Here is an 18,867-nt window from a genome sequence, read left to right as displayed (position 1 = left end):
ATAAAAATAAAATAAGAGAAAAATATGATGGAATGGGAGATTGAAAAAAAGATGTAAATTATGAACCCAAAGGACCCTTTTTATAAAGGTGAAAAAGGTCTAGATCTCATAGGATTTGAATTCTTGAAGTTATCTCAAGTAGGAAAAGATTGGGCTTCGAAAGGCATGTATATCCTTATATCCCAAGTTTTCACCAAAATTCTATTACTAGTTAACTATAATGCACAACTTTCGTAAAACAACTATAATTTTCTCTACCGAACTTCAATTGAGCGGTGCAAAGTACCTACGTGAAGATATTTTGAAGATGATAGATTCATTGTCTTATAAAAGAATTTAGAGATCATATTGATACTATTTTCATGCACGGAGGAAGTAATTAACATTTCATCCAACACAAGAGTGGTTGTCACTTTTATACAAGAAATCCCCAAATTATTATTAAATTGATAGAGTTCCTTGTAGAAAATAACAAAGGTCATTCGTACAGTTCACCAAAGAATAACTGATTGAATAATTGAATCAATAACAAAATTAAAAGTTCTAAGCTAGTACTATTTGATTGAGTCTATCCCCTTCATTATTACAATAGTTAACAATGACCCGTATATCTAGTACGCATTCTCTAATTTTTTTCCTCTCATTATTTATCTCTCTTGTAACTCTCCATTGCTCATGTTGCAACAATTCTCGACCACGTCGACACTAAAAAAATACTTAAAATTTGGGCCCCCCAATATAAAATTTTTGGCTTCATCGTGACAATAATTTCATCAATACCTCTTGAATTTTCCCCTAACTTGCTAGAAGAGGGCTTGATATTGTTCCACATGTTTCTAGCATATTTCAGCCCTAGTTGGATCTTCCCATAAGCCGTTTTAAATCAATGTATCACTTTATTGTCAGCAAAAGTGCGGTTAAATGTGAGGCCTTACATATATCCTCACTATCAAAATTAGAAATAGAAAAACAAGTTAAAGAGATGCTTTTGTTTGGGTAATTGACTTTAGATTTAAAGACCGCGCCACTGAGGACTCGAACTTGAGACCTTTGGCCTCAAGCGTTGACCTCTCACCGCTTGCCCAACTCACACACTCAATCAAAGAGATGCTTTTGCATAACATGATTTAGGTAAGTCAAATTGCATTTTGTTCTCCCGTATTATTTGTCTGCAGAATGTATGGTTCTTCTCGCATGTGTATCAACTATAGGGCACCAAATGCAGTCACAAACCATGATAGGTTTCACATCACTACATCAACAGTCGAAATCCATGATAGGTTTCACATCCCTACATCGATGAGTTGTTTGGTGAGATGGCATTGCAGGTCAATTCATAAAGCTTAATTTAGGATCTAGATATCACGAAATGTGCATGAGACGAAAGGATATTTACAAAACAACATTCAAAACTCATGAAGACCATTTTGAGCTCTTGGCGATAACACTTACTTGTCAGGCGTGTATGAACCATTTATTCTCCCCATATTTGCGAAGTTTGCCATCATCACTTTGGTGTACAATGCAACTATAACATTGCACTTGGAGAATTTCGACCGCAGTTTTCAAGGTATATGAGGAGCAAAACCTTTTAGTAAAAATTACTAAATGCTTGTTTTTGTTGTCAACCAGAGTTATTCTCACCTATTCATAATTTTTCTCCGTTGCTCTCTTACTTTACTAACTTATATGCTCCATCTGTCCCACGTTACATGAGTCAAATTTTTTTGGCACTCGTTTTGGAAAAATGATACTCCCTACGTCCCAACAAAGTTGAGTTGTTTCCCTTTTTGACAAAAAACAAAACATCTAATCACTCTTATATTTTTTCATCATCTACTTTACTCTCTCTTATTTCTCTTACTTTTTTCTCTTTCCTATTTTATTTTACTTTCATTTAATCTATTCAACACAATTTTTTAATCTCCGTGCCCAAAAGTTTCAACCAAGTTAGTTGGGACGAAGGGAGTAATAAATAGATAAAGTTGAGAAAGAGTAAAGTAAGAGAGAGACTAACCTAGAGAAGAGTCTTCTCATTCATATTTTCTCTCTTGTGTTACTCTCTCTCCACTTAACTATTTATTAGTATAATTTTTTTTAAAATAAATACAAACGACTCAAATAACTTGAGATAGAGAGAGTATGTAATTCATAAAATGCTTAAAAAAACGTAAAACAGATCCCAAATCTTCAGGTTTGAGTGGTTCCATTTCTTAACTACTCAAACCATTAATCTTTCCAAGCATCTGAAAGCCACAGACAAAAAAACCATCACACAAAAAAACCGAATATTTATTCAATTCAACCCTGCAAAAATTCTAAAAAACGTATAAATTCACTGACAAATTTTTATAAGGAAGATTCACCTTATAATCGAATTAGCGTTATAGAATGGCGACTTGTGAACAATTTGAGGTCGTCGTTTGTCAAAATTTCTTCTCCTTCTTGACCTATCAACTATCTGTAATTTCAAGGGTGAGGGAATTAGAACTGACTTTGCCGCTGTGGAAGAGTGGGCGGCGGTTTATCTCAATTACTAGGTTTGCCGATTGCCGCTTATTTCTGTAATTATGAAACTAGATGCATTAAAATTTAAAAACTAGTCCAAAACTTCATAAGTACTGTACTTTAAAAATATACATGTCTATATTTTTGTCTTACAATGATATGTGTATATTATACTATGATAAAATAATAATATAATATTTAAGTTAATTAATAAAGATCTACATTTTACAGAAATCATAATCGTCAATTTTTAAAATAATACTACTAAGTTATTTCTACTGTATGTATATATTACTCTCTTTGCCATATAATTTTAGAAGAATTATTATTTGTTTCAAGTAAATTTATAAATACTAAGAAGTACCAATGCAATTTAGGTCAATACTAGTATTATTTTTAAGTTAACCATAGTTTACGTTAAATACCAAATTTGTTTACTTACATACTCCCTCCGTCCCGGAGTATTAGACTCACTTCTTTTGGGCACATGATTTAAGGAATTGATATTTAAATAGTTAAAGTGGAGAGGGTAAAGTATGAGAGAGGGAAAAAGTAGGGGAGAGAAGAGAGAAAAAAGTAGGTGGAGAATAAAATAAGATAGATGCTTTTTGCTAAAAAAGGAAATGAGTCTAATATGTTGGGACATCCCAAAAAGGAAAGTTGGTCTAATACCTTGGGACGGAGGAAATACTATTTTTTCAATAAAATTAATTTGTAAAATTGCGTGTGTGATTTTATATTACTAGAATTATAAGATACACGATAAGTGTAAGTACAAGAGTCTTACCCTGGCATTTTCTCTGATATGCAATATCAGTATTTTGATATAAATGCAACAGAACGATGGTGTGGCGATCGAATATTTGTGATGGCACCTTTAGTAAGGTGTTATAAGTAAAGTGTAAGGATATCCAATTTTTCTAGTAGTGTTATATGTAGGCAATATTTCGTGGACGGAGGGAGTATTTTCATGCAGTCTTTCATTTCTCTATTTTTGGGCCATGGGCTGAGGCGAGTTAATATGGGCCAGGTACTTCGGGCCAATTACGTTCACCATGATGCTATTACTGGCAGTTGAATGTTTAAGTTAATGATTATAAAAAAAGGGTATTTATTCTTAATTACCCTATATAAAATACATTACACTTTATTTTACTTCCTCCGCCCTAAAAGAATATGCATTTTGGGTTTGGCACGGGTTTTTAATGCAAAATTGGTAAGTAGTAGAGAGTTTTGTACAAGGAAAATCCAAGATATATTATTGAATTGATAAAGTTCCTTACATACAATAACAAAGGCCATTGATACGGATTACGAAAGAATAATCGATTGAATGTAATCAAAGTGAAAACAAAAAGTTATAAGCTCCCCTTCGTTATTACAATGGTCAGCATTGTTATTGTATGAAAACAAGAGTCTCACTGGTCTTTTTCATTCAGCAGCTCAAGACTTGATACTAGCAACATCTTTATTAGACCTGTTGTACTTCATATGGCTCTTGACTAGTTGGCCGGCTGCGATGGCAGACATGAGAGACAATTCTCCTGCAAGAACTGAGCCGGCGACAATGGTTGCCAAAAGGCGGGCGTTGGATCCAGGAGCCTCCTTATTGGCTCCCTTGACACCGAGCAGATTGAGGCAAGCGGACTGAGAGGCGAGTTGAGTCCCACCACCTACGGTCCCAACCTCAATACAAGGCATGGTGACAGAGACGTGAAGGTCCTTGCCATCGTTGACAGCTTCCATCATGGTTATGCAGTGGGAGCTCTCAATGTTTTGTGCTGGATCCTGTCCGGTGGCTATGTAGATTGCAGAGACAATGTTGCTAGCATGAGCATTGAAGCCCCCAAGAGCTCCAGCCACGGCAGAGCCAGTGAGATTCTTGAGCATGTTAAGCTCCACCAAGGAAGCAACATCAGTCTTGAGCACCTTATTGACAATGTCTCCTTGGATTACGGCCTCACACACAACTGACTTGCCACGGCCCTCAATCCAGTTGACTGCAGCAGGCTTCTTATCGGAGCAGTAGTTTCCAGAAATACCCATGACATCCATATCAGGGAACTGGTTGGTAAGGAAGTCCAAGGTGTTTTGAACACCCTTAGAAACCATATTCATTCCCATGGCGTCGCCCGTGCTGCATGAGAATCGAATGTAGAGATTCTTGCCAGCGACGGCGCATTTGATGCTCTGCAGCCTGCCGAATCTGCTGGAGCTGTTGAAGACGAGGGAGAGGGTCTCAAAATTAAGAGGATCTTCAAGGAAAAGCTTAAGCTCAGCAGCCCTCTTGGCAGAGCCGAAGCGGACGACAGGAGCCCTTGTCATGGCGTCTCTGTAAAGGGAGCTGGTGGCCCCTCCGGAGGCATATATAGCTTTACACCCTCTGTTGGTGCTGGCTACTAAACAGCCCTCTGTGGTCGCCATTGGAACAGAGTACTCACATTCGTCCAACAACAGCGGCCCAGCAATGCCCACTGGAATCTGCACATACCCCACTGGCATTTCACAGCACTGTCCAAGGATCGACTCGTAATCCAAGCCCTCCAAGGGAAGCCCCTCCAGGGATTTTCCTGTGATGCGTTGCAATGCCTCGCGGCGGATGGCGGCCGCACGGTGGCAGTCTCCCAGCTTTGATTCTAGAGCATAAGAGGGGATCTTCCCCTCCACCACCGACTTGATAATTTCCTCGTCGTCGGCGCTAACCTCAGTCTTCTTAAGAATATCATCATCGGATTTGGGAGCGGGAGCGGCAGCGCAGGGGAGTTTTGGTGAATCTTCCTTCACCATCAAGCGGTCGAATTCTTCCTCGTCATCTTCTTCGTCAATTGGAGCGCGGGGAATGACGATGGACTGGACGAAGCCGATGCCGAAGAAGCCAACAAGGTAGATGAATGAGGCCACGAACGTCACGATGGCTCCAATATCAGACAGACTAACCACGTGGAGAGGTGTTGAGTTACGGATCTTTTCCCGCCACCGGAGAAGCAGAAAGTATACCACCGAGAAGAACACAGTGAAGAAGAAGGCGTTTGTCAGGTATACTGGTACTGATACGGCGTCGGATGCCTTCTCATCAGCGGCTGCGGCTTTGGCTTTAGACTTTGACGGGCGGAGGCGGCCTTCCATTTTTGAATAATGTCACTTAGTTAGAGGGAGAGACCGTTGGTATTTGTAGAATAGGCTGCACTCCCACTGTTGGCAAACTTAAGTTGTAGTGAATTGAATTGAATGATTAGTGATGTATTTATATGGTAACTTTGTTGGTCAAAAGGAAGGTGCAATCCAGTTTCAAATTGTGGAGTAATATTTAAATGAATTTGCGCGTCAATTAAATGCACTCTTCTTGTATATGTATTGAACTCCGTTTTTTGGCGTGCTATAGTAGTGTTAAATTAATTCAATAATCTATTTAATTGCATGCATTCATCGTGGGTACATAATTTTAAATTTGCTAATATAGAAAGCATCTAACTAAGTGATGAGTGAGTGTTATTAAAGACTGCAAGTTGAGCATTATTAGTGTCACCCATTCCACTATAGGTAAATATGGCCAAAACTAATGCTGCCAAAAACTAATACTTTTATTTTCGTTATAATTCTCCACTAAAATACCATAATTCATTTGAATTTATTATTTCAATCAGGTAGATTTAATCGCACAAATCAATTAAATATGTTATACATGCATGTCCAAATTTGATACAATTTTTATTCAATTTTATTTGACCTACTAGATTTTAATTAGTCAAACTTCTTATATGGTTACTATCCAAATTAAATTGATGAACGTTAATGTACTTAATTAGCATGTTCCAATTCTAATACAATGGTGAATGTAATTAGCATAACACATGAAATCAACTCCGACGTTATAAATGTAGTACTAATTAGAACCACCTATAGAATATAACTAAGAACCAATATTATTTATTAGATGTATTGATCTAATGATATCGAAACATGTCATGTGTCCATATTTTCTAATTCGTTTAAACAGAAAATAATACAACTGTCTATATGGACCGATATAGTTTCTGTGTGTGTATATGATAGGCCGATTTTTATCAATTGTTTTAATCACTGTTTATGCTTTAAATGGAACTAATTTGTATGAAAAGATTATAATTTAGAAGGAACTGAAGCACAAGAAAGAAGTAGGAAGAACGAGAAGCAAGGGAAAGAGGAAGAAAAATGCCAAAAGACTGTACTATTGATGAAAGAAAAAATAAGTGTCTTAACCGCCCCAGCAGCGAAGCTGGGCAATTTGGTTACTTGGGTTATTAATGATGAAGTTCTTCAAGTGCAGTTGACTACAAGGTCCTTGGCTCTAATAAGGATATATTGCATAAAATCTCATTCCGAATAAAAAGTGATCTACTTAAAGTAAGATGAAGTTTTACTTTCTCTATCCGTGAATAAGTGTCTGATGCACTATTTATTAGTACTAAAAATACCTGCAAGCTTACAGGGTAGATCTAGTATAGCTAAAGGTCAGTATCGGGATATCGAACGCAGAGAATAAGATTGTTACTGACTATCATATACTAAGCGTCATATACTATTTAGAGACACAGAGTTTTTGGTTTGATTTTATAAAAACACATAAATAAATAAAAAGTAAAAGAAAGCATAAAACAAATAATACAAACAGTCGAAAGAATGTAGAGTTTCAAGATCCAACTACTACGACCTAGTGATGATTAATCTCACAGAACCCTTACCTTTATATGTCTCTAGGATTATTAGGAAAGTCGCGATTCTAGGATAAGCCCTCTCTCGAGTGCACCTGTCCAGCAGATAGACTCTAACTATCAAAGTCTCCTTCCAATAGATTAGATTCTAACTCCTTAAGTTCCTAAGACTCAAGCCCTCACAAAGGATCCCCTCTCTCGAGTGCAGATAAACCTATGTGTTGTACTCGTTCGTTTTACCACGTAAAACTAGCTATCTCTCGATTAATCTAGTTGGACGGACATAGTTCTAAAGTTGGCCAGACAAAAAAACAATAAAAGCACAAGAACAAGCAAAACAATCATAAGAGCTAGGAAAAGGTTCAATTCAAATGATGTTTAACTACTCATAGACAGGTAGTAAAAACAAAAATAAAAGTACCAGACATGAAAGAAATTGATAAAAGCCAAGGTTGAATCTTCAATCTTCAGTCTTCTCTTGCCTGGATCTGCAGAGCTCCGCTCCAATGGAAGATGATGAATTATGTATGGAAGATGGAATAGAAAAATGTGTAGAGGGGGAAGGATTGGAGGCTCTGAAATAATGATTATGAATTAGGTTTGGGTATTTATAGGAGGAGAAAGGTTTATTTTTAATGATTTTCGTGCCCTACAAATAAAAGGGAGAGATTTGGGCAACAATTTATTTTATTCCTTAAATTTCCGCCTATATTTCCGCCAGCTTTGACTGTACTGCGCAATGTTTGTAGAAGTCATAACTTTCTCTACAAAACTCTTATTAAGACGTTCAACGTATCCACGCGAATCTATTTCAAAGAAGAAGAGAATGGCATGTAGTAAGCACTGATTGGACTTCAAACTTGCTGGAAAAATAGGCTCGAACAGAGGCTGTTGCACCTTAGCCTTTTTACATTTTTTTTTCTATCATTTATCAACACACACATAAAAAATACCAAATTGTTAGATTTATTGGGTGGACTTTTATTTGGGCTGTGTTATTATGTTAGCCCGGATGTGATTAATTGGGCAGAGCCCAATTACAAGTCCCCTTGCACCAGATGCTGCCACGTGCCCCCTCACATGGATCCTGCTCCTCAGCCGTTGGATTTAGGGTTGTGTTTGTTATTGAGAGAAGGCTATGCGCCGTTCTCATTCACTCTCTAAACTCTCTCTCTCTACACTCGATTCAGTGTATTCTCTCTTCTCTCTCTTCTTCTCCGATGAGTTTCCGGCCATCTCTTGGTGATCTCTCACGGTTCTTTGAGTGGTTGATCTTTTGTGAGTGCTGGTATGAGGCAATCTCTTCGATTGCTTGTTGCTGGAGAAGAATTAGGGTTTGTGAGACTCAGAGGCTCTGTGCTGAGATTTGTTCGGTGGAACCTGATCTGGTGTGAGGGGACTTTCTGGTTGAGGTATTGGTGGTCCGAGGGTTTACTCTATCTAATCCATCTGTGCTCCCTTGGATCTTGTTCTGGTAGAATAGATCAATGTTGTTGTGGCGGGTTCTGAGCCAAGAATATTTGATCTATTGTCATTCTCGTTGTTCTTAGTTAGTAATCTGTGTTTAGATCCGAGAGGATACTTCTTGTTATTACTACTATTTTGTTAAGTGTGCAGATTATAGAGCTAGCAAGGATAATAGCTTAGATCTATTCAAGATCTTGCCATAGCTAGGGTTCCTAGTTTCTTGTACTTAATCTGTAATACTTTGGTTCGAGTTGTAACATCAGCCGCGTGGGTGAGATTTTGACTGAGCTCTCTTGTACAAGAACAAAGAGGTCTCGGTAATTAGTGAATCTAGACTAATCTGATCCCTACAGTGGTATCAGAGCCACGGGGGGATTAGTCTAGCACGCCGAGTCGCTTAAGGAGGTGGGCCAGTGGAATCCTCCTTCGAGAGGGGATTCACTCTGGTAAATTGGCTGAATCTTCCTTGTTTTACTTTTCTGTTTAGTGCCATATATAGGCTTGGGATCTTGTTTTCTGGTAGACAGTCTCTGGCAAAGACTTAGGACTTTCTGTGCTTTCTGTTTTGTGTTGCTTCCGCTGGTTCTTGTTCTCTGTGATCTTGTGATCTCATTTTACTTGACCACCAAGCATCTTGTACTGCCCAAATGACCCCCGCGCCCTCCAGTAGTGAGTGATTGGGAGCTAGGACAGCCTTGGCCAATTTTGCTCGTGACAGTCAAGGATTTGAGGTCCTATCTGTTGTGTGAAAGCTGTGTGTTTGTTCTTGTGTTGCTTGTGTATGTCTCTGTGTTTTCAGGTGTGTAAGGCTTTGTGTTCCTGCCTTGCTTCATGTGTTCTTGCAAAATTTCTTGCTAAAATGTCTCAGCCTGTTGGTTTGGTTCCCTATAATGGTAAAAATGATTTTGCTATTAGGAAACAGAAAATAAAATGTGTTTTGATTCAACAAAAAGTTTTCAAAGTTATTGATGGTACTTTACCTGAGGATACTGCTCAGGATAAAATAGATGAAATGAATGAGTTGGCTAGGGCTACTATTGTGTTAAATCTGTCTGATTCTGTGATTAGGAAAGTTGATCATGAGGAATCTGCTGCTGAAATATAGAAATTGCTTGATACTCTGTATACTGAAACCTCTATGTCTTCTAGAATGTATTTTCTTGAAAAGTTGTTCAAATTTAAGCTTGATCTTGCAAAGGATATTGATGACAATGTGGATAGGTTTCAGAAGCTTGTTCAGGACATCAAGAGGTCAGGTGATAAAACTATAGATGAATACACTAGCATAGCTCTTATGAATGTCATACCTGATTCCTATATTGATGTTAAGGCTGCCATAAAGTATGGTAGGGATTCTGCTCCTCTAGACCTCATCATTAGCCCCCTGGAATCTAAGGAACTTGAACTTAAGGAGAGAGCTGCTGATAAGAATGCCTATAATAAGGTTTTGAATGTCAGAGGAAGATCTAAATCTAGAGGGGGCAATAAGCCCAGTAGTGGTTCAGGTAATACCTCTAACTCTAGGAAAAAGTTTAGGTCTAGGTCTAGAAGTAAGGATCCTAAAACCTATAGGAAGTGTTTCAACTATGGAGATGTTGGGCACTATAAGAAAGATTTTACTAAACCTAAGAAGAATAAGTTTCCTAACAATAATGCCCAGGTTGAAACCCTTGTCAATGTTGCTACATATGATAATGTAAATGATTCTGTGTTCATGGTGCATGATGCAATTTGTGAATGCCTCTCCTTCTTGCCCTTTTACATCTAATGATTGGCTATGTGATACTAGATGTACTTATCATGTGAGTCCTTTCAAGGAAGTGTTTTCTGAGCTGAAACTTGTAACCAAAACTTTTGTGTCAATGGCTGATGACAAGAAATGTGAAATTCTTGGTATTGGCACTGTGTGTTTGAAGTTTGGAAATGGTTATGTGCTCAACTTGAAGGATGTGAGATATGTTCCAGATCTGTGCTATAACTTGATGTCTTGTACTGCTCTTGAAAATGAGGGTATGGGGGGAAAGTATGGGGGAAGGCTGTAGGAAAATTTGCAAAGGATCTATGTGCCTTTTCAAAGCTAAAAGGAAATATGGTTTATATGTCTGTACTGTTGTGCCTCTTACATGTGAAAAAGCTTATGCCAATGTTGTTAAATCTGATAGAACCATGTTGTGGCATAATAGGCTAGGTCACATGAGTGCTATAGGCCTGAGTATTCTAAAAAAGCATGCCATCCTGTCTGATAATGATGTTCATAGTGAGTTTCCTTTCTGTGATTCTGGTGTGCTGGGTACATGTATTCTGGAATATTTGCATATGGATGTTTGGGGGCCTGCTTCTGTGTCTTCTCACTCTGGATGTGTCTATTTCTTGTCTGTGATTGATGATTTTTCCAGAAAAGTGTGGTGTTTTTTGATTAGACATAAGTCTGAGGTGTTTGAAAAACTGAAAACCTGGAAAATTTTGATTGAAACTCAGACTAGCAAGAAAATCAAGGCTATTAGAACTGATAATGGCCTGGTGTTTTGTAATAATCAAATGGATGACTTGTGTGATGGTTTTGGAATAAAAAGACATAAAATTGTGTCTTATACCCCACAACAAAATGGGGTTCCTGAGAGAATGAACAAGTCTCTGCTTGATAAAGTGAGATGCATGCTTTCTAAGTCTGGTTTGTCAAAAAAGTTTTGGGATGAGGCTTTATTAACTGCTACTTATTTGGTAAATAGGTCTCCTTCTGTGCCTCTGGTTGGTCAGTGTCCTGAATATGTGTTTTATGGAAAGCCTCTTAACTTTTCTCACCTAAGGGTTTTTGGCTGTACTGCTTTTGTGCATACTAAGTCTGATAAACTTGAGCCTAGATCTAGGAATGGTGTTTTTCTAGGTTATCCTGAATGTGTCAAAGGTTATAGAATCTGGCTAAGAGATGAACCTGGGTTCAAGGTCATAATAAGTAGGGATGTGGTCTTCAATGAAGATGAATTCCCCTGCTTAAGATTGAAAAGTAACCTAGATCCTATAGATGTGGACAATGAACCCCTCAATGAGGTGGAGTCCTCAAGTACACTAACTGGAGTGGAGCATCCCGGTGATGCTCCAAGTGAGGTGGAACAGCCATTCTGGAACACTTATCCAGTATTTACACCTAATGAGACACCTAATGAAGGAAATCCAAATGTGATACATGATAATCCTGCCCAAAATGTTGCTGACAATGTGCCCAACATGCATGATAGTCCTGTTAGAAATGCTCCTCCTGTTCCTGCCCAGAATGTGATACATAGCCCTAGTGGCATTCAAAATGCTATTGATAATACTAATTTGCAGGATTATGTGTTATCTAGAGATAGAACTAGAAGGGTCAATGTCAATAGACCTTCTAGGTTTGATGGCTTTGTTGGTTTAGTTGCTCTTATAAATTTGGCTTTCAATGTGTATGAATCTGATGGGGATGAGCCCCAAACTTATTAGCAGGTTACTAAGTCTAAATTCTGGAGTCAGTGGCTTAAAGCCATGTTGGCGGAGATGCACTCTCTGAAAATTAATCTTACTTGGATTCTTGTACCTTTGCCTCCTGGTGCATCTATGGTTGACTGCAGGTGGCTTTACAAACTGAAAAATGAGGTGGAGGGCCTTAGGTATAAGGCCAGATTAGTGGCAAAGGGTTTTACTCAACAAGAGGGGGTAGATTACACAGAAATTTTGCCCCTGTTGTTAAATTTACTACTGTCAGGATGATGCTTGCTTTGTGTGCTTATTTTGATTGGAAATTAAAGCAATGGATGTTAAAACTGCCTTCTTGCATGGTGATCTTGATAAGCCCATTTACATGAAACAACCAGAGGGCTTTGTTGATCCCAAGTTTCCCAATCATGTATGCTTGTTAAAAAGGCCTTGTATGGTTTAAAACAGTCTCCTAGGCAATGGAATATCAAGTTTAATACATGTATGCAGAAGTTAGGCTTTGTTAGAAGTACATTTGATGCATGTTTATATGTTAATATCTTGATGCTTTGCCTGTGTTCTTGCTGTTATATGTTGATGACATGCTTATTATGAGTCCCAGTTTGAAAACCATAAAAGGTGTGTAAGCTACTTTGAGTGAGAATTTTGACATGAAGGATCTAGGTGATGTTCAGAAAATCTTAGGGATAAGTATCTTTAAAGATAGGAAAGCCTCTACCCTTGTGTTGCATCAAGAGCCTTATGTGTACAAAATTCTGAAGAAATTTAACATGTTTGATGCTAAGCCTGCTTCTGTGCCTTTAGCTGCTCATTTTATGTTGAGTAAAGATCTGTGCCCTAAGTCTAAGACTGAAATTGATGCTATGAAAAGAATTCCTTATGCAAATGCTATTGGATCTGTGATGTATTTGATGGTTAGCACTAGGTCTGATATTGCCTATGCAGTTTCTTGTCTTAGTAGATATATGTCCAATCCAGGTCCTGTTCATTGGGAAGCTCTGAAATGGCTTCTTAGATACTTGAAGCAAACTGCTAAGTATGGTTTGTGCTATTCTAAATGTGATGATGGTGTCTTACTAACTGGTTTTGTGGATTCCAATTATGCTAATGACAAGGATAAGAGGAAATCAACTACCTCCTATGTGTTTACAGTTTGTAGGTCTTGCATAAGTTGGAAATCCCAACTGCAGCATATAGTGGCTTTGTCTACTACTGAGTCAGAGTATATTGCTATCACTGAGGCATTGAAAGAGGCTGTATGGTTGAAGGGAGTACTTTCTGAACTTAAGTTTGTGAAAACTTCTCATGTTGTGTTCTCTGATTCTCAATCTGCTATTCAGTTGTGTAAAAATCATGTTTTCCATGATAGAACAAAGCATATAGATGTAAGGTTTCATTACATTAGGGATATTATAGAAAAGGGTGAAGTTTTTCTTCAAAAAGTGCATACAGATAAAAACCCAGCTGACATGGGAGCTAAGCCTTTACCATTAGGAAAAACATCTTTTCTGCATTAACTACTTGCATTTTGACCTAGGATAGGTTGCATGTCCCGGGGGTAAGACCTCAGCCACCTTATCAGCTGTGGTAAGGGTGGTAGGTGGCTGGAGGCATGAAGTCCTTTTAGACTAATGGGTGTTAGCCCCTCTGGTGTCTAAAGGCAACCTGGTGGTTCCCAAAATGCTTGTGGACTTAGTCCTTTGGTGCTGAGGGATCTGCCTTGTAGGCTGTGATGAAAATGCCTTAGCCTGTAACACTTGATTTGTTTCCCAGAATAAAGTCCAAGGTGGAGTGTGTTAGATTTATTGGGTGGCATTTTATTTGGGTTATGTTATTATGTTAGCCCGGATGTGATTAATTGGGCTGAGCCCAATTACAAGTCCCCTTACACCAGATGCTACCACGTGCCCCCTCACATGGATCCTGCTCCTCAGCCATTGGATTTAGGGTTGTGTTTGTTATTGAGAGAACGCTATGCACCGTTCTCATTCACTCTCTAATATCTCTCTCTACACTCGATTCAGTGTATTCGCTCTTCTCTTTCTTCTTCTCCGATGATTTTCCAGCCATCTCTTGGTGATATCTCACGGTTCTTTGAGTGGTAGATCTTTTGTGGGTGCTGGTGTGAGGCAATCTCTTCGATTGCTTGTTGCTGGAGAAGAATTAGGGTTTGTGAGACTCGGAGACTCTATGCTGAGATTTGTTCGGTGGAACCTGATCTGGTGTGAGGGGACTTTCTGGTGGAGGTATTGGTGGTCCGAGGGTTAACTCTATCCAATCCATCTTCGCTCCCTTGGATCTTGTTATAGTAGAATAGATCAGTGTTGTTGTGGCAGGTTCTGAGCCAATAATATTTGATCTATTGTCATTCTCGTTGTTCTTAGTTAGTAATCCGTGTTTAGATCCGAGAGGATCCTTCTTGTTATTACTAACTGTTTTGTTAAGTGTGCAGATTATAGAGCTAGCAAGGATAATAGCTTAGATCTATTCAAGATCTTGCAATAGCTAGGGTTCCTAGTTTATTGTACTTAATCTGTAATACTTTGGTTCGAGTTGTAACATCAGCCGTGTGGGTGAGAGTTTGGCTGAGCTCTCTTGTACAAGAACAAAGAGGTTTCGGTAATTAGTGAATCTAGACTAATCTGATCCCTACACAAATGTATAACATATGTAATTTAAGAACATAATTTGCATAATTGACATTTAAAATTAGTCAAATCTAGCCCTTAAAAACATGCAAAATCCATATTTGTCATTGTCTCATTTCTTTTCGTCACGAGAAAGTGGGTAGAAAAAGGAACATATGTCTCACTTTTATATATATATTAGTTTTAAATGAAATGTGAGTAGAATGAGTTAAAAGTGAAATGTGACACCTATTACTATTTATAGGGAAAAAATGAATCGGATCTTCTATTCGCAAATAGGCCGAAATATAAAAATAGGAATCCTAATCTCGAACGAAAGGAATACTATTTATTCAATTTTTATTGATCTACTAGATTTTGATTAGTCAAACTTAGTTATACGTTTGGTGTCGAAATTAATACATCAAGATTAGTGTCTTATTGTGTTCCAACTCGAATACCATACTGAATTTAATTAGCATAATACTTGAAATTAACTCTGATTATACATGTAGTAGCAATTAAATGAGACCACCTCTAAAATAGAACTAAAAACCATTCATATTTATTGGATTTATTGATCAAAAGATATCAAAATATGTCAGGTGTCAATAATTTCCAATTAATTTAGGGGCGTGTTTACTATAGGAGATTTCCATTTCTAACATTTGGAAGAATTAAATCTTCCAAGAATTGAGCAATAATTAGCCACATTTATAATTCTTTTCACTATTTTTAGTATCCTAGAATTGGCCCAAATATTACCCAAAATAAAGACTTTGACCTAATAGAATTATGGATTGACAAATTTATCCATCCAAGTGGAAAGATGGAAAAGTGGGACAAATGTGTAAAACCAAGTCCATTTATTGGTGCACTTTTCATGCACAAACAAATCTTTACATATATGACAAGATTCCAATTCTTCCTCAATCAGTATGAACAGTGCGGGCCGACTCCAAATTGTAAGGCCCCCAACAATTAGTAAGTGAAAGGTGAACAACCATAATTCCCCCAATTGGGCTAAGAATTGCCCAATTCTTACATAGTGAACACGCCCTAAAGAGAATTGCATACCACTTGGTCATTTAGTAGTTTGTCATAATATCAAACGCATTATCTATAGTGACAAATAAAACTGTATATAAAATCAGATATTGATATCATAAATAAATACTCCATTTGTCCTATAAAATACACTTTACATTTCTGTCTGTCCAATAAAATTGAGCATTTTCATTTATTGAAAACTGCCCCCAACTCATTATCTATATACAATAATTTATTTACAGCTTATGTCACTAGAGTCCACCATTAAATACTAATAACAATCTAAGTCTCATTATCCACTTTTACTATTTTAACTTCTCTTCTCCTCCACTCCTACTTTACTGATTGTGCATTATTTCACGTTTCATTTGAAATACACATATTTTTAAAGAACAGATAGAGTAATTAAAAGAACATAAGAGTAGCTACTATCAAATCCTAGAATTCTATAGTTAAAAACATGTCGATTTGGTTTTGAGTATTTGATCTTTGATAATTAATATTTAATGTTTTTGATCTTGAATGAGATATTTATATGGATGGAAATTGTCCTCTTCAAATTTGTTTAAACTTGGAATACAAATGATAAGATAGCTTCAAATTCTGAACGAAATCGGATATGTTTGACTGACTCAGCGGACCACTGAGTTCACTGCGCGACTAACTCGACGGACCGCTGGCATAATCTCCCTTTTCGGTGACATCCCAGTGGATCGCCGAGTTTGGCGGTGTCCGACTTGGCAGCAAACCAATAAACTAACTCGACGGACCGCTGGCATAATCTCTTTTTGAGAAGGAAAAAATTTCATTTACGTAATAATTTTTTATTGATTTGATCAATCTCAATAATTTTTAAAACTAGGTAATTAAATCATAATTTTTTTTAAATGAGATTTTGTTAGTCAAGTGGAAAGAGAATAAAGTAGAGAGGAAAGTAACAAAGATAAGTACTTCAATAAATAAACGCTTTAGATTTAAGTGTGTATATACATTATGAGTATACTAATCAAATACTCCTTCCATACCATAAAAATAGGAACACTTTTTTCTTCCGTTCGTTACATAAAAATAGCTTATTAGGAATTATGGAAAGCTCTCCTCAACTCATTATCCCAATGTATCAATTTGTTTACAACTTGTACCATTAGGGTTCACCATTAAACACTAATAATAATGTGGATTTCACTATCCACTAACATTATTTTAACTACACTTCTCCTCCTCACTCTTACTTTACTAATTATGCGTTAATTCTCGTGCCGTCCCAAATGTCCCTATTTATGGAATGGAGGGACTATGTAAATTTCACGATATTCGTTACTCCCTTCGTGGCTTTGTTCCCCATTATATGTCTCGACTTTCCACTTTGGTTTGTCCCTTATTAATTGTCCACTTTATTATTATTAATTTTAGTAGTGAACTTCATATTCAACTAAATCATTTTTACTCACATTTTATTATAATACTAATAGTATATAAAAGTAGAATTCATGTAATCCCTCCGTCCCTCAAATTTTGACACAGTTTACTATTTTGATCCGTCCCCCAAATTTTGACACACTTCACTTTTTTACCATTTTTGGCAGTGGACCCCATATTCCACTAACTCATTCATACTCACATTTTATTATAAAACTAATACTTTAAAAGTAGGACCTACATCCCACCAACTTTTTCAACTCACTTTCCATTACATTTCTTAAAACCCGTGTCGGATCAAACCGTGTCAAAATTTGGGGGACGGAGGGAGTATATGCTAATTTTTTTAACCTACTCCCTTCGTCCTGATGCACTTTTTATTTGCACTATAAATACCTGCAAGTATACAGAGTAGGTATAGTATAGCAAAAGGTTAGTACCGGGTATCGAACACGGGGAAGATGTACACAAAGTGTCTATCTTCTACTAGAACTCAATTACTATCTGGAGAAACAAGAATTTTTGGAAACTTTTGAAAACAGTAAATATTAAAAACAGTAAACAACTAAATGCAAGCAAATCACGGAGAGAAAAGTATAGAGATAAGGGGAATTCCAGGGATGTGCTTTCACTTTTATGGTTATACAAATTCCAAAACTACAATGCCCTAGCACAGTTAATACTTTGAAAGGACGAGTCACCTAGCTTATGCTCATGCGATACAAACGTTGATTACTAACATTAGGGTTGTCAATCCTAACACGTAACTCCAAAAAGCTCCTAAGACCCTTGAAAAGTCCTCACTCTCAATTAACAGTGCCGTTTTAAAGGAAGCTAACTGTAGTGTCTACTAAGTGGATCTAACTCGCTAGAACTCTGTCACAGTTATGAAGCAAGTTGTATTGAATCATACATAATTGTGTCACTCAATTATGAAGCATCATGATTAACTTAGGGAAGAAACAAAGTAAAAACAAAACGGATATTAAATAGAAAACGGAATTGTATAACCAAAGTTGCTACTAACACATCCCTAGAATCCTATGAGTTTAGTTACACATGACTGAATAAAGTAAAAACATAGATTGAAGGGAAAACAATTTGAACATAAAACTAAAGCAAATAAAACCCGTAGATTGAATCCTTGTCGTTCTTGATGTTCTTGAAATCCTTCTCCAACTCCTTGCACAATTGAAGTACTCTAGCTTTTGATCTCTATGAATGTTGCAAGTCGTCACTCTCTTTCTCTATGAATGTGTTCTTGTTGTGTGAAAACTCTTTTTGATGAAGCTTGAGGTCCTATTTATAGGGGAAGATTATTCCTCATCATAGAAGGAAAAGATCTTCAAAGTTTGGTAAATCTTGGAGCAAATCTAGGGCTGGTCGGATTCGCCGCCTTTCTCCGGCGGGCCGCCGCACCTTGGCCGGCGGTCGCCGCGTTGGAGTCCAGAGACTCTGACCCTTCGGTGGCGGACCGCCACATGTCCTCCGGCGGTCGCCGGGCGAGACTCTTCTCCTAGCGTAAATTTCCGAGGTGAGCCGCCACATAGCTCTGACCGCCGGGCGCCGGCGGTCGCCGTACAACTTCGCGGCGGTCGCTGGTCGCCGTCTGACTCCAGATTTCCAGACTATGCGTTTTT

At 37.6% G+C, this 18,867-nt stretch overlaps 1 protein-coding gene and 1 pseudogene across 1 annotated transcript; one reads left to right on the top strand and one right to left on the bottom strand.

Moving 5' to 3' along the window:
- Window positions 1–3,739: 3,739 nt before the first annotated feature.
- LOC125198418 (3-hydroxy-3-methylglutaryl-coenzyme A reductase-like) lies at window positions 3,740–5,715 on the bottom strand. Its single transcript, XM_048096766.2, has one exon. It carries the CDS (start codon window positions 5,632–5,634, stop codon window positions 3,952–3,954), a length of 1,683 nt encoding a protein of 560 aa, XP_047952723.1. The 5' UTR covers window positions 5,635–5,715; the 3' UTR covers window positions 3,740–3,951.
- Window positions 5,716–12,946: 7,231 nt separating this feature from the next.
- Window positions 12,947–13,648, top strand: LOC148932367 (secreted RxLR effector protein 161 pseudogene; annotated as a pseudogene).
- Window positions 13,649–18,867: the final 5,219 nt, after the last annotated feature.

Source organism: Salvia hispanica, chromosome 2 (assembly GCF_029641045.1).
Source record: "Salvia hispanica isolate PSC_SH4W2 chromosome 2, Shi_PSC_v1, whole genome shotgun sequence".
Taxonomy (NCBI): domain Eukaryota; kingdom Viridiplantae; phylum Streptophyta; class Magnoliopsida; order Lamiales; family Lamiaceae; genus Salvia; species Salvia hispanica.
This window is presented reverse-complemented; position numbering and strand designations above follow the sequence as displayed.